General features: G+C 41.2%; 1 protein-coding gene across 1 annotated transcript; it reads right to left on the bottom strand.

Annotated features, from left to right (window-relative positions):
- Positions 1-103: 103 nt before the first annotated feature.
- Positions 104-13,073, bottom strand: LOC308136720 (1-phosphatidylinositol 4,5-bisphosphate phosphodiesterase zeta-1-like; the record flags this gene model as incomplete). The annotated part of the gene is made up of 9 exons (XM_080505185.1): positions 104-183; positions 419-565; positions 1,925-2,045; positions 3,430-3,599; positions 5,442-5,558; positions 7,652-7,805; positions 10,465-10,617; positions 10,903-11,047; positions 12,889-13,073. 9 exons carry the CDS (start codon positions 13,071-13,073, stop codon positions 104-106), a joined length of 1,272 nt encoding a protein of 423 aa, XP_080361311.1.
- Positions 13,074-15,034: the final 1,961 nt, after the last annotated feature.

The following is a 15,034-nucleotide window of genomic DNA, read 5'->3' as shown; positions in this document are numbered from 1 at the left end:
TAAATACTTTATAAATGCATTTCATTGTTGCTGCTGCTGCATCAGCCACACTTCTCTGTCTGCAAAGAGGAAGCGTGTGCATGGGCCCGATATGCAGAGCGGTTTAGTACCAGACATGGACGTAGAGGGAAGCTGGATCCAAGCTGCATCCCTCTCGATTCCGCAGCGGTACCCAGCGGTAGCCTGGAGGCACGAGAAGCAAGGGGGACGTGAAAAGAAACACATGTATAGCCACCGAATACATAAGTGTGAGATGAGCTCCTTTCCATAAAAACACAACCAGACAGCGACCTTCAGTAATGCTGACGCTGTAAATGTAAAAGAAATACAATGAAGGCCCGCAATGTCACCTGGTGTAATTTAGCTCTTCATGTGACACCTTCCCACCCCCTCCACCTCTTTTTGTTCTGTGGCTCACCTTTCTTCAGGCTGGTGAAGGGCAAAGTGTACTGGGCCACAAACTCGCTGGTGAGGCCTGTCTGATTGCGCACACAGAAGCGGAGGAGGCAGAGCTCGGGCGCTTTGATGGTGAAGTTCATTTCGGCATCCCAGTGAGGATTCAGCACTGGAATGGTAACAACAACCAGTTGGTTAGAGTAAATAACCAACCCTGGCTTCAGTTAAGGAGTTTGTTATTTTGGAACAAAACAGTAGCAGTGCTACTTAAATGCTGTTTTAAATATCTAAAGTCCCTGTTTGGTGTGCAAATGTTACACTTATTGTGTTACACTGAAGCTTATTGTAAAGTGCTCTCATTATGGCAGCGTTTGACAACATTGTTTGGCGTCACATGTCCAACACACGGTCGTGTGTTCACCGTCGTGTCAGATTTCATATTGATTCAGCAATATCAATCAAGGCATGCCAAAACACGTTGATAAGCTGACAGTTTTTTAACAAGGTGTATTAAGTGAGTATATTGATTAAAAGTTGTCGTTCGGCCTCCTTCAGTCGTCTTGGTAGTCATGTGCCCCACCCCCCCTTCAAAAGAATTGAATGTGTGTTTAATCCTTCCTACTCATCGTTTACCTCAATTACACATCATAGTGCCCGCGGAGTTGCTTTGGTTTCGAGGGCCTTGCTCAGGGGCCAAAAGTGGTCATCTGTCAACAGTGATATTCAAACTTGCCAACCTCTGAACACATGAACGCTTGTCTAACCCCTGCAAGCCACCACTGCGCCAGCAGGTTCCAGTCTCCTCCTCCAGAGATCCAACCTGTCCTGACTCTGTTACACTTTCATAATGTATGCCTTCGCTACAAAACAGGTTACATTTATTGAAGGCCACTAATGTATCACACCGTAGGCACGTGCTAATGTGACTGTCATTTACAGTCGGCCATCTTTTTTGTTGCTGTTAGGAGCACTGATTTAGTTCAGGATTAACTTGGCCATCATCCAGTAAAACAGTTTGGTGAAGTAACAGAACTGCTACTCAAAGGTAACCGCCACTTTGGATAATGCACCTGGTAGTTCACTGGCCGTCTAACTAATAATAATGTAGGTGGTAAGTAGTTACTGTGAGTCCCTTAACATCGGTCATTCAGTACACTGCTGGGATAACCTTGTTTTGAGCCTGCTGGGCTGTAATCATGAGAGCCTCACTGCCAATCACCATTGACGACAGTATTTGAATGCACTGGTTCTGCAGCTTTTGGCGCAACATATCTTTGATCAAATAAATTGTCGCAATGACCACCATCAACAAGAACACATTGTATCCGGTCCACCATTAATATATGTTCATTTTAAATGTAGAAAGCTAAACAAAACAACATAATATTACTGTCAGTGATACTCAGCTCTTTCCCACTGAATACATTGTCATAACATTATTAAAATCAAATATGATAATCCAGAGTAAAGCCCATCCCTGTATCATGTCTTATTAAGACTACCACACATGTTGCATTGCAGAACGTACAGTTTTTGATGGATTTAGTGGAAGTCTTGATGGAGTCAGCTGGAATCCCACAAATCTCCACTCTGACGAAGACTTCCTGTGCTTTAGTCTTTGGGGCAGGAAGGTTGGCCCCACCAATCACCTGCAGACACACACACACACACACACACACACACACACACACACACACACACACACACACACACACACACACACACACACACACACACACACACACACACACACACACACACACACACACACACACACATGCAGAAGATATATAATTTTTATGAGCTGGATGAACAATTGTTAGAAGGAGACACGGAGAAATCAGCATCAGTAGCAAGAGTAGAGGGGAAGAGAGGAGAGGGGGTTGTAATTACACGTCTGGAGAAAGGCAGGGTGGGTTATCTGCAGTCTGCTCACACTGAGCCCCCCCTTCCTCAGCCCTGTTCAAAGACAACCTGCATGTACTTAAAACGGCACACCCTATTTAGCACTGATGGAGCATTACATTGTCCAGACCGAAACTGAAATCCTTTCCTCTCTTCAGGTCATGCTGCACAACACCCTGCATGCCGGAGCAATGATCCTCTCCATGTATGTGATCACACAGAAGCCAGTCACACAGAAGCCAGTTTGGACTCAACATTAGTAAATGTTTGTTACAGGAAGAAAACTGATCGTCTGTATCAGATGACAGTTTGGTGCGAAACAGACTTCTGAATGCTCAAGAGGAAATATTGTTTTCCTGAAGAGATGAATAATTTAACGTTGAGAGATTGAAATACGACCCTGCCGAAGTTACATCACTGAAACCGCTCATGAGGCTAATTCACTGACTCGAGAGCTGAGTCAAGATTGCAGGATTTACCCTGAAGTGATCAAATAATACAGAGAGACGATGTGAATAAATAAAAGTAGGGCTTTTTCTCTTGGCACACAAACAGAGCATGCCACATTTATATGTCATGCTGTGCCTGCGTGATCTCTACAAAGCTCAGATATCATACTGATCGACTTATCAGGAAACCTTTGTTGAAGAGGTAGTGTGACTATTGCCCTTATGGGCTCAGTAAAAACTAAAAAAATCGAGTTACCATTAACTTCTTACGTAGTTTGCCGTGTAGCTTGGGCACTTCGCATTACAACACGGCTAACGCCATCACCCAAGTTGCTTAAAATACTGAAATAGGGATGATTTATTAATTGGTCCTTGGGATTAATTGCATTAGTTCAGCTTTGTCTCCCGTTTCACTTTCTGAGGGAAATAATCTAATTAAGCAGACACTCGCTGGGAGTTTTGCATCATTGTTAGTTCACAGCATCAAGCGGGGAATGTATTTATCTGGAGGCTAAGAGACAGTCAGCTCTGCCACACAATGCCCCAGATTGTGCAGCACAGACACACATTTAGATGCACAAAAAGAACACACACCGACAGACAGTCCTGTAACATTACACCTTAATCTGTAAATCCCCCATGAGTGGATTACTCAGAGATTTTTGCTTCACAACCGCACCTTGAGATGCAGGTATATTGGTTTGAGGCTGCTGTGGCTGCAACCAGGATCAAAGGCCCGACTGGACATGAGTATTGCTGGCTTCAGCGTGTATCCGCACCCCCCGTTGTCCTGGAAACGGCCGTCATTAAGGTCCATGGGTGTGCCACCTGACTGGAAATTTAGTGCCACTGCAAAACATCATGGGAGAGTTTCGGAACAATGAAAACATTGGTCCACAACACAGTGGCAGGAAAAAAAATAAAACAACATTCATAACAGGAACAAATTGCAAGTGCCTCGAGCTTGTTGGAATAAAAGAATCAGTATGAGACGATCCCTGCATACCTTTTTTGTTTTCTAAAGCACTTTTTCATTCAGCAAGAGAGAGTCAAATTATACAACGTCTTGAAATATTTCTGCAACAAAGGGGTACGTTGCATCAGGGACGCATTCAAAATCACCAACTGTGCAGTGGGTTTCGTCTGCAGTGCACAGCTCTGTGTTGGCATATGCGTTGCACACATCATGACTATATGTGTCAAACATTTAAAAAGATAAAGGCATCAGAAGATGTACTCCTGCCAGTAGGTTTGAAATGAGTCCGTGTGAGGGGACTGAAATCACTGCTGATCCTGAATAGCACACATTAATAATGTAAAGAAATATTTCATTTTCTTCTTGCTACACTGCGGCATCCTTTCCTGTTCTCTCTCGCTGCACGTCACAGAGGACCAGATGTTCTGCTCATCTAACTGCAATTGATCTATTGATGCTGCTGCTGCTTTGTTGTGCAGTCTCCTGCAACTGTGAAAAGTGCAGATCACCATCTGCACAGCTGCCACCACAGCGTGTCGACAGTCTGCTCAGCAATCGGCAGGGCTTGTTGTCAGAGGCAGTTGCTGATTGACTGATGGAGAACGTGTGAAGACAGACAAAAGTGACAGCACCACTGCCGCACACGCTGTCATCAGTCAGGTTTGGCTGGGACTTCAACCTTCTGGGGTGAATCATGAAATGCAATGAGGCTGTGGTCAATAAGGTTACTGTCATTCTAATTAAGGGTAGTTGCTCGAGGAAGCTCTGGTTTGTTAAAAAAAAAAAAGTGAAGCTCAAAGATCACACGTGACCATCTCAAACCCAGACAGTGTTGTAGTGTCAAGAAAGGAGGGAAGGATGATGCAAATCAGTTGAGAAAAGGTGTGAGAAGGACTGAAAGCGGAGTCGCTTTGAGGGGAGGCAGATGAGGTGGTCAGCCTGTGGACTGGAATGAAATGTTCTTTTCACTGTTAATCGATGGGACATCTCGCTGGGCTGTTCCCTTTGAAGTCTGACAATCTCACTTCTGGACTGTTATTTCGCTCTGTTTCAATGGCTGTAATGGATTACAGGGGTTTTTCTGTGTGACAGGAAACTTTCCAGGCCTGTTAGTTCAGTTATAGGGTTTCAGACATTCGAAAGCATGGAATTAAAAATTCAGATCTGACCCAGCACATTTGACAACAAAGCTTTAAACCATTTCATTGTAATCATTATCCCTTTTAATGTCGGAACAGCTATTAAAAATTTAGATATCCTGGCCATTATTTATAGCGAAAACTGTATTATCCATTTATCTCCTTAAGTTTCAATGGAAAAGCTTCATAATTAGATAAATTATTGATTGACTGTTGTAGATTTAGTCATTACATGCTTTTGTATTTATATTGGTCCATTTAATAAAGTTTTAGAATTGTGTAATCCCACCTAACTATGGGCAAAGGCAGGATACACCCTGTACTGATCGCCAATCCATTTGGTAACAATGCATTGGTAATGCATGTGATCGTTATTCTTGTAAGGATTTACCCATAATAGATTAAAAAGTTGCGTTTCACTTGAATTATATCATTGATATATTTATTCACTGAGCTGAATAAAAGGGTTTTCTGCACGTAAACATGCAGCTGTTTTATAAGAAATTTCATTTTTTGCATTGTCTATACAGATGCATTGATGAATTCTTCTTCCTGCTCTGTGTCCCTCTGACTCACCTAACTGTGCGCCCACATTCCAAAACTCCTGAGGGTTGTAGTTGGAGGAAATGATTCTGGCGCCACGTGGGTAAATTCTGCTGATGAACCTCTGGTTGTGTTTGACAAAATCTGCACCTGAGAGACGGAGAAAGACGGCATACCATACACCAAAGGTTAAGCATATGTCATAGACACTGCCAACAAATTATCTACAGATTTTACAAATGTGATACACATTTTTCTGGTACAACTTTTTCGGTCTGATTTAGTTACAGTGGCTGTACTGTTCAAACATGTTTTAGTTCCTTCAATAACTTAATTTTACTGCTTCTTTGAAATTTGATAACATTTCACATTGTTAATTTCTTGTGTTGTGGAATTGCAGCTAATGCACAAATGTGGAAAAAAAAAATTAGAGAATGGAATTTCAACCCAAAAAATTCATTTGTTGAGTGTTGAGTTAACATTTAAATAATATTCGAAATTTCGAGATACACCTGTAGTGTCAAAGAAAATTGAGGACCTAAACACACAACCAGGTTACCATTACTAAAAGACACCCTTAAAAGATAAAGCAAATCAGAAAAATCAGAAAAGACTTCTCACAAAAACGAGGCATCAAAACCAAAGTCCAAACTAATAAACAACCCATAAACCCATAAAAAAAACCCACAATAAATACTGCGCGGGAGAAAAAAAACGTGGAAATGCTCGAGATTGCTGTAATACTTTTTGAATCAAACGAGAACTGACCAACAGCTTTAAAAATGTACTGAGGAGTCATAACAGTAGCAGGATTCTCTCCATTGTGCACATGAATTAAGACGGGCTGCGGTGAGGCAGTGCTTCTGAAGCAGGCCACAGTCTATGTTTGGCCTGTTCGAGCTCTTTGGTGCGTGCTGTGTTCAGACTTCAATGGAACTTCAGTTGAATTGCACCAAAGTTTGTTTTGCAGACTGCGACTTGCTTTTCAAACGGCCTCAGTCCTCTTCTTCTTCTTTTTTTTTTTTTCCACATCAGAGATTGAATGGCAGCATTCATGGATCACACTAATCACACCAAAGCTTCTTTTAATCAGGCCAAACGTGGCAAGTGTGAACACACCTTTAGGCTATAAGAAACCCACAAAACCCCTTTGCTTTGTGCACTGGCCTCATTTCTCTGAAAGCTTCAGCTAAACAAGCATGCTTAATGTCTGTTTTTCAAAAGATGGATCAGCCTTTCTGACATGACAGCTATGTTAAATTTTCTTGTACTTTATTTTGATTTGCATTATTTATAATCTTTACAAGGTAAATATATATAGTCAAAAGGAAAGAAAGACTAAATCAATTTCCCAGCATTTGTGACCTGTATAATGATCATCCATTCATCTTTCTACCATACAGGTCAACAGCCCATCACAGGGCAAACACACAGAGAGAGACAGCCACACACACTCACTTTCACACCTATGTGCAATTTAATAAAACCAATAAGCGTCAAATCCATGTCTTTGGACTGTGAAACAAAAACAGTTTAGCCCCAAAAAAAACAATGTGTCCACATGAAAAACATGCAAACTCTGTGCAGGAAGCCCCCCAGGCTCAATCTGGACTCAGACCAGGGACCTTCTTGCTGAGTGGAGTCATTTCAAAGGCTCAGTCACTGGAGAAATCGTTCCTTCAGTCTTGATGGTCACTATGCTATGACGATCACAGCTGTGTAGTTTTCCTACAATCCTCAGAGAGTATCTGAGGCCGAGATACCCCAGTGCTCACTGTTCTTGACTAGAACTACAACTCAAGAGACGTATTTGAGGAAAGCTTGAGGAACTTGAGATGTTTTTTGTGAGCAAAATTCTTAAAGAAATTGCATTGATTGATGGAGACTTATCCACACAGAGTGCTGGCATTAGACAAAAATAATGGATCTACTAAATACTCACTGAAGGAGTATTTATTCACTTATTAACTTTGTCTTGTATACTTTCAATGAATTAACACAAGTTTGTAAAAATCTGTTTTCACTTAAAGAGGGTTTTTTTTTTCAAAGTTATTGCCAAAAGAAAAGCCTAATTATACTGACCATGATTTGATATATAAAAGCAACAAAACAGTTAAACATCAAAGGGATGTTATAGTCGTGTCTCAGCTATAATCTGCTGCTTTTATAGGACTTATAATAACTCAGGAACAATCTGTACTGTTATGTCATGACTTCAGAACAATAAATAAATGACTTGTTACCTGAGTTCTTGGCTAGTTTGTGAGCTTTCTTCTCTGCCATAGATGTGTTCTCAAAGTAGCTCTGATTTTCCTTGGAGTGGCTGAAGCTGACGAACTTGACAGATCGTGTGTACACCACAAGGTCAGACAACCTTTGGGCCACCTTCACCTTCTTCTACACGTTACATTCGGTGCAAAGAAAACACATCAAACAAAGAATTCCACTTTGAAACACACTGAAAAATTCAAATTTCTGTCTGCATTCATAATGATTTTTGTTTACTCACCTATTTGACACTGTTTTGAAAATCTCATGCTTTATATTTGACTGAAAATCCCTGACTTACGCTTTTCTTTATTTTTTTCGGATGCAGAAACTTTCGTTTGGGGCCGCGGGCTTCCTTCAACTTTGCCTCTTCTTCCTCCTCCACAAACTGCATATTGTCCTCATCTTCCTCCTCGCCCTCCTCATCCTCATCCTCATCCTCATCCTCCTCATCTTCATCCTCCTCATCCTCGTCCTCATCCTCATCTTTACTCCCTGGTGTTCCTGCTTCATCCTCTCCCTCTTTGTGGGGTTTCAGCTTTTTATTCTTGATGAGGATCTTATACATCAGCATCTGGCATTCCCACAACATACAGTAGGAATTCACATGTGAAATGAATGCAATCACACTGCTAATTCTGGGCATGGAAAAGTCATGCCGCACTTACAAATCCATCACACATTTGCAACAGTCAAAGTGTTCTCACATCCTTAAACCTGAGACACAGACATCCAAATCATTCCTTTTGCACAAATCGCCCCCACTGCGATTTGTGTAAAAAGATGTTATTCTTTACCGAGTCCTATCCACATCAGGGTGTAGGCACACACAGCCAGCCAAATTTGAAAGATGAAAAGAAAAGAAACAGCAGGTGTATCAAAACACTGAATCACACAACTGCTGCTGCATTTGTCTTGTCCTGACTCCAAATGTGTAAATCCCCTATATGGCTCTCTTTATGCTCACGGTGAAAAGGACTTTATGGTCTGCAGGAAGCTCTATGGGAGAGGAGTCCAATTCTGGTCCTGGAGAGCCACTGTCCTAAATGTTTTAGGTCTGTTCCAGTTGCAGCACAGCTGGTTGAAATGAGAAGCTTCCTATCAGGCTTATTTACAAGCTTGATAATGACATCCTCAAGGATGTCATTATCAAGCATGACGGACACGAGCACTGCAGGACCAGGTTTGGACACCAAGGCTCCATAGCAACTCTCAAGACAGGATGTCAAAGTATGGAAAGTAATTATAAATGTGTACCACTGAAAGCTTTGCTCATATTGAGGATGTTGTACATCAGAGCTTTACAGAATGTAGGATGAAGCCCCCCACCCCCTGCCTCTCACAGAGCTTGAACCACACTGCCATCCTCCACCAGTGCTCAGACATTTTAAATCAATCTACGTTTTAAGTATGGAGCAGTCCTCCCCAGGGGGGAGGTTTTGATGGTTGCATAGCAAGAGGAGAAATCTGGGTGTCCTGATGAATAAATACATTTTTTTAAACTGAGACAGTGACACAATTATTTATCAAGACAAGCAGTAGAATTCGATGCAAGATTTAATGAGCTAGAGATTTCAAATGAAACAATTCTAATTACCATGAACCCTGCTTTAATGCCAATGAATCCCAACAGCTGGAAACTATAATATCTTGCAAAATTCAGCAGTTACCCATAATTTACGACTTGACGTGGGATAAAATGTGCTCTGCAACAGTTTGGAGGTGGCAGTGCAGTTTAGCCTTTGAATGGGGGGGGGGGGGTTACCCTCCACACTTCACCATCTTTGGTTCTTGAGGAGGGATTCACCCAGTAATGTAGTAGAAAGTAAAATTTAAAAAATATGTTACTTAATTCAATAAGATTGGTTGAATAAGAAAAAATGGAACCAGGAAAACAGTTGCTTTTTGGGGGGCTATTTGTCGTTGAGAACCAGACAGCTTCTAAACCTTTGATTTAACTGGCTTGACTGTGGTGCAATGTGACAAGCAAATCTGAACATCATGAACCGGTTGCACTCTGTTAGGCAGTAACTTGGTTGTGAAGCGGCGTGAATTTATAAACTGTTGTTGGAGGGGTAAATAGTCAAGATGAATCAATTTGTGCTGAGGCAGCTGTTTCAAAACCCCCACTTTCTAAGTCATAAAGATAAAATAAAAACTATGAAAGGAATATGCACACTGAGTATAAAACTTTTTTTTTTTTTCCGCAGGATGTTCTGAAGCTGTGAAAGTCAGGAGGTAGCAAAGACAGCCCACATTAATCCGCATTCAGAGAATATACCCTTCATCACCCCCATCATACTGCATAGACTGGGGTGACTGTGTCAGTGTCTTCCAGGCCAGTCATTTCATAATGAGATGAGACGGATACGTTCAAAGGAGACGTCAGAGCCCAGACCGGGTGTTCAAAAGGAGCCGTCAGCTCAAGAGCCTCAGCATGCTTCAAATGATAGACACTTTTCTAGCTCAACCACCTAACATTTGATTCTTTGGCTCTCTTCTGAGATTAAAGAAGCTTGCAAATGTAGATGTCCATTCACCCCACTGAACTACTGGCAGGAGAGAGATACAGTGGTTCAGAAAGAGACTAATGAGGCCCTCCGTGACAGCAAAGACGTCCAATAGTTCCCTTGTTTTTCTTCTTCACTGGTACGGACGATAAGAATTCGTGAATGCAAACGCTGTTGTCCCTCTGCCTAATGCACAACCAGCGCCAACGTTAAACACAAGATTCCTTTCCTCTTTTACCACTTTGCTCGCAATAACTCTCGCTACTTTTAAGTCTTACGTTTGGGCTCGGGAGCTCTTCAGCAGTCATCTGATCCAAGCCAGCTGTCAGCAGCTTGTCTCCCAGAATAGAGGTGAGGTGCTGGGCCATGACCTCCTGTTGCTCCTGGCAGCAGTGGTTTTCCAGGGAGAGGACGACTGGGTAGGCAGACACCTGACAGGAAGTGATAATGACAAGAAAACATCAATAAATTAGCCTTTTTGTTTCTCGCAATTCGTTTCAGCGAGGATGCACGTCGCTGCTCTCTGTGACTTGAAACACAATGCAGATGATGGCCTGGATTGGGAAATCAGACAGTTTGCCGGCAAGGCATTTGTGTGAGAGAGGTTATTACTTAGAGCAAATGTGGCTCAGGAGGGACTCAGGGCACCATACAGGGGCTTGAGCTGGTGAGCTGCCTCGGGCACCACTCAGAAACATGTCCGTGTGCTGGCATACCTCAAAGGCATGTTTCTCAATAGTGGTGATGACGTCCTTGAAGAGTATCTTGCTTGTGAGGGTGTAGCCATGGTACACGATAGGCTCCTGATCAGATCCATCCCAGCAGTCAATCTCCAGACAGCGGCAGCCTTTCCTCAGAGCACTGCCACGCGCACACACACACACACACACACACGTAGAGATACAAGCATGGGCTGAGCTGTCAGATGCATACAATATGCTGTGTGAGAAACTATATGAGGTGACTTAGAAACTCTCTAAAGTCAATCCATCATAACCTCTATCAAGCCTGAGACCAATTAGACTAGCATCAATAGGTGAACCCAACCTGTCCACCATTTCTGAATAGATCAGTCTTCCTTCCCCATAGAGCAAAGAAATGGCGAGTCTTGTAATAACAGTTGAAATTATTGCAATCTATATTATTAATACAGATTGTGTATGTTTTCACACAATATGAATTTACATTGAAGGTGGATGAAAATGGTCTTTCACGGTATACGTGAGGCAAATAATCACTAATGATAGTCTTGCAACCCTGATTCAAGTCTTGTTTACCTTTATGTGCAGATATTTTAACTGTGTGTGAAATGATTCCACATCCCTGTCAGTTTATCACCATCTTAAATAGCTGCCTGGGTCCTTCTGCGTCTGTTGTTGAAATGAAAATGATGCAAGTTGTACCTGTCTACTCTTAAAGTCGGAACTGAAGCAAACAAGTGTGTTTCCCAAAATTTGGGGCACTTTCTTTATAATGTGGAAAATAATAGAACAGCCACATGAATTTGTAGTGATTAGGGTAAGGGTAAGGAATATGTTCAGTTTCTTCTTTACAGTTAACTAAAATAAAATGCAAATTTACTATTATAATGCTGCTATTGCGTTGTTTCTCGGCCAGACTTAATGTGTGAATTTGTCAGAAATAGTCAGGAGGCAGATTTCAAGCCATTAAAATTTCAGGCAACATTAAGTAGTATCTTTTTCATGATCATTTAAAAGTCTTTTAAAATTAGATAGTTATAGAGTGCAACTCGAACAAATGGAATCTAATTAGCATGTATACATTATGTCAGTCTCTGAAGGAACTATTGTTGATCCAGGTCTTAAGGTCTAAGGGCTTTCAAAGAGTGGGAGGATGAACCACCCCCCCTCACAGAACTTGAAGCACATTTATGTATTAGTACTTTGATTTTCATCGCCCCTCCCACCTTTAAGCCATTTGGATCTCTAAAAGCCACGTCCTGCCACTTTGCTTCCCTTTCAAGATCACAGTTTCATCATCTCAGTAAAACCAGAGCTCCCAGACTCGCAGGTGTACGTTGTACTACACCAATCGGCTGGATTGCTCAGCAATGTCACTGGAACCGTAAATAGTGCACTTCTGCTACCGTCAGCCTCTTTTGTGATGGCCTCCGTTGTCCCATAAAGGGACCGCAGTAATTCCACAGTCTGCCTCAACACATGAGTGGTCAATGAAAGGAAAGGGAAAGAGAAAAATCCAGAGAACAAACATGATCTGAAGTGGAACCATCATCTCGCATTGAAGGGCACCTTAGATTTGTCTTTCAGCCAAATATGTTTTAAATTTAGAAGATTACATATAAATGCTCCATTGACAATATCACAGAATGTATGCGATTGGCTAATTTATAACGATAACTTTAGAAATACTTTGGTGCTTGCACTTATATTTACATCCCACACACAATAATTAAGAACCATTTGTTCATAAATTCTACCCTAGAATAATTAGCCGGATTATTTAATAACCCAATTTGAATTGATGGAAATATTACTGGCACATTGCCTGTTATTGTTTATAAAACATTCCTCCATTGCCCAGATGATATTGTCATGTGCTGCTGCTAAAATGTCACATACTGATAATGTTACATCATCACATTCAAATGAATAGACGGAAAAGAACATTATACCTGCAGTTCCTCAAAGCCTCTGACACTGTACTTTCTCACCGTTCCTTACCTCACATAGGCATCCAGGTCACTCTTCCCTACCAGCTGATCTCCAGTCAGATAGGTGTTGTGTGAGGAGGAGATGAAGTAGTTGTTGAGAGGCTGGTCCATGTCTTGGTACACTGCACAGTGGGTGAGATCAAACACACTGCAGTCTTTGGACTCCATGTATCTGAAGAAGCCCTCAAACGTCATGGACTGGCTTTCTCTGGCTGCGAGAAGTCAAGAGACATGAAGTCAACAGCTGTCACTGACGTGTCAAAAAGAAACACACGTTTAGATTATTTCTGTCACCTTTAAAGTTTAAAACCCGGGTTACATTGCCAGCTCAAGGTGTCAAGGAATTCCTGCGTCTGAAGTTTAATTAACTTTTTAATTTGTTTGCAACAGAAGTGTGAAACGGGGTATTGTGAAGGATCAGTCCGTTAAAAACAGCACAGAGAACAGGTAATCTGTCAGCCCAGTGACCCTCACCTGAAGATTGCTCGTGGTCCTTACCAATGATGTGTGAGTGTGTGAAATCATGTTAGTTCCAGCTCATTTAAAGTAGGCTGCAACTTCTGAAGCCTTAAAAAAAGAGACTCTACAGAAACTGAATTGCTGCATTAAATACAGATATAATTATGGTGCAGGTGGTGTGGAAATATCGACAACTGCTGCTCCCGACACAAAATAGCAAGGTCTTCATGTGTTGACAGCAAACGAGCTATCTGGATTGTGTTGCTACTCTTTCCTATTTGGCTGTTTGTGATCGTGTGAATTCATTCCCAGCACACTGGATCTACACATCTGGTGTACTCGGCTGCTGACTAGCCATCTTATTCACACCTAATTATATCTGCAAAGCAACAATGCTGCTGATCAGCCTAAACATGCAGCTGCTTTATAACTGCATCTTTCGGGACAGTGGTACAAACACCAGTGTTTTTCAGATACTCCTGTTTAGTACACAGGTCAGCTTTATTATTGTATTGTAATTTTTATTATTATTATTGTTATTATTATTATTATTTATTTGAGGAGCATATCAACAAAACACCAGCCACAAAAGACAGAAAAGGAATACATAGTTGATACTCAGTGGAAATAGTTATCTCTCAATGGAAGACATTTTCTTACTTGTTACCTAGTTTTCACTTTCCTTCAGTTGATAGTGTCAACTTCTGATATTTTATTCCAATTTGACTCTTGTCAGTTTTTCAGTCTTGCTGTGACTTTTTTTGAGGGCTTCAGTGAGTTTTTTTTTTTTTTTTTTTTTTTAAATGTTTATTTTTTTTGGTTCTTTCATAACAGCAAATATTTTAAGACTATTTAATTTGTCTCTTTCATTTGGCAAAATATAAAAGCCATCGCAACATTTAAACTCCAACCAGCTCTGTGATTGTGCAATACATTGGAGCATATGCTGACAATCTTGGAAATTGCTTCTGATTTGAAATTGCTGCACGTAGTTTTTAAGTATAACCCCCTAAATTAGATTCAAATGTGACACTTGTATCATAATTCTAAATATTTCTCGACCCATCGTCAGCAGCAATATGTGAAGAGGCCTCAGCTCTCCAATAATAACGTCACAGGTCACACACAATATAATGTACAGCAAGCAGTTGGACATGGTACACAGCTCTCTCTCTCTTACGCCATTCACCTGTCTCATTAATCTCATATTTGTTGATCAGGCTCACTACTGTCTCTGCATTCGCTGTGAGCTCCATCTGCTCCTTGTGGAGGAACTTTAGGAGGCCATGGGCAGGCAGGGTTCTGAGACCTGAGGAGCAGGATCGGTAGATGTCCTCGATATCAGCTCTCCTGCGGTAGGAGTCCTTGCTTCTCTTCATCTTGTCCTGCACACAAATAACCCAGCCTACAAATCCTGTGTTGTCGATGTAGAGATAAAGTTTTGTGTGATATATATATATATATATATATATATATATATATATATATATATATATATATATATATATATATATATATATTTATTTATGTATGGCCTAATGCGAAAGGGTATTTTACACTTTTTGTTTCAAAGGCACCACACATCACTTGCGCTCTAAAAATATACAGGAAATACTGACTAGAAATGTCACCTCTGAGATGGATCTCAGACTATACCTGAGTTCACTGTTAAAATAATACTCAAACTCAGCATGAGA

This window comes from Blennius ocellaris (genome assembly GCF_963422515.1).
Source record: "Blennius ocellaris genome assembly, chromosome: 11".
Lineage (NCBI taxonomy): Eukaryota > Metazoa > Chordata > Actinopteri > Blenniiformes > Blenniidae > Blennius > Blennius ocellaris.
This window is presented reverse-complemented; position numbering and strand designations above follow the sequence as displayed.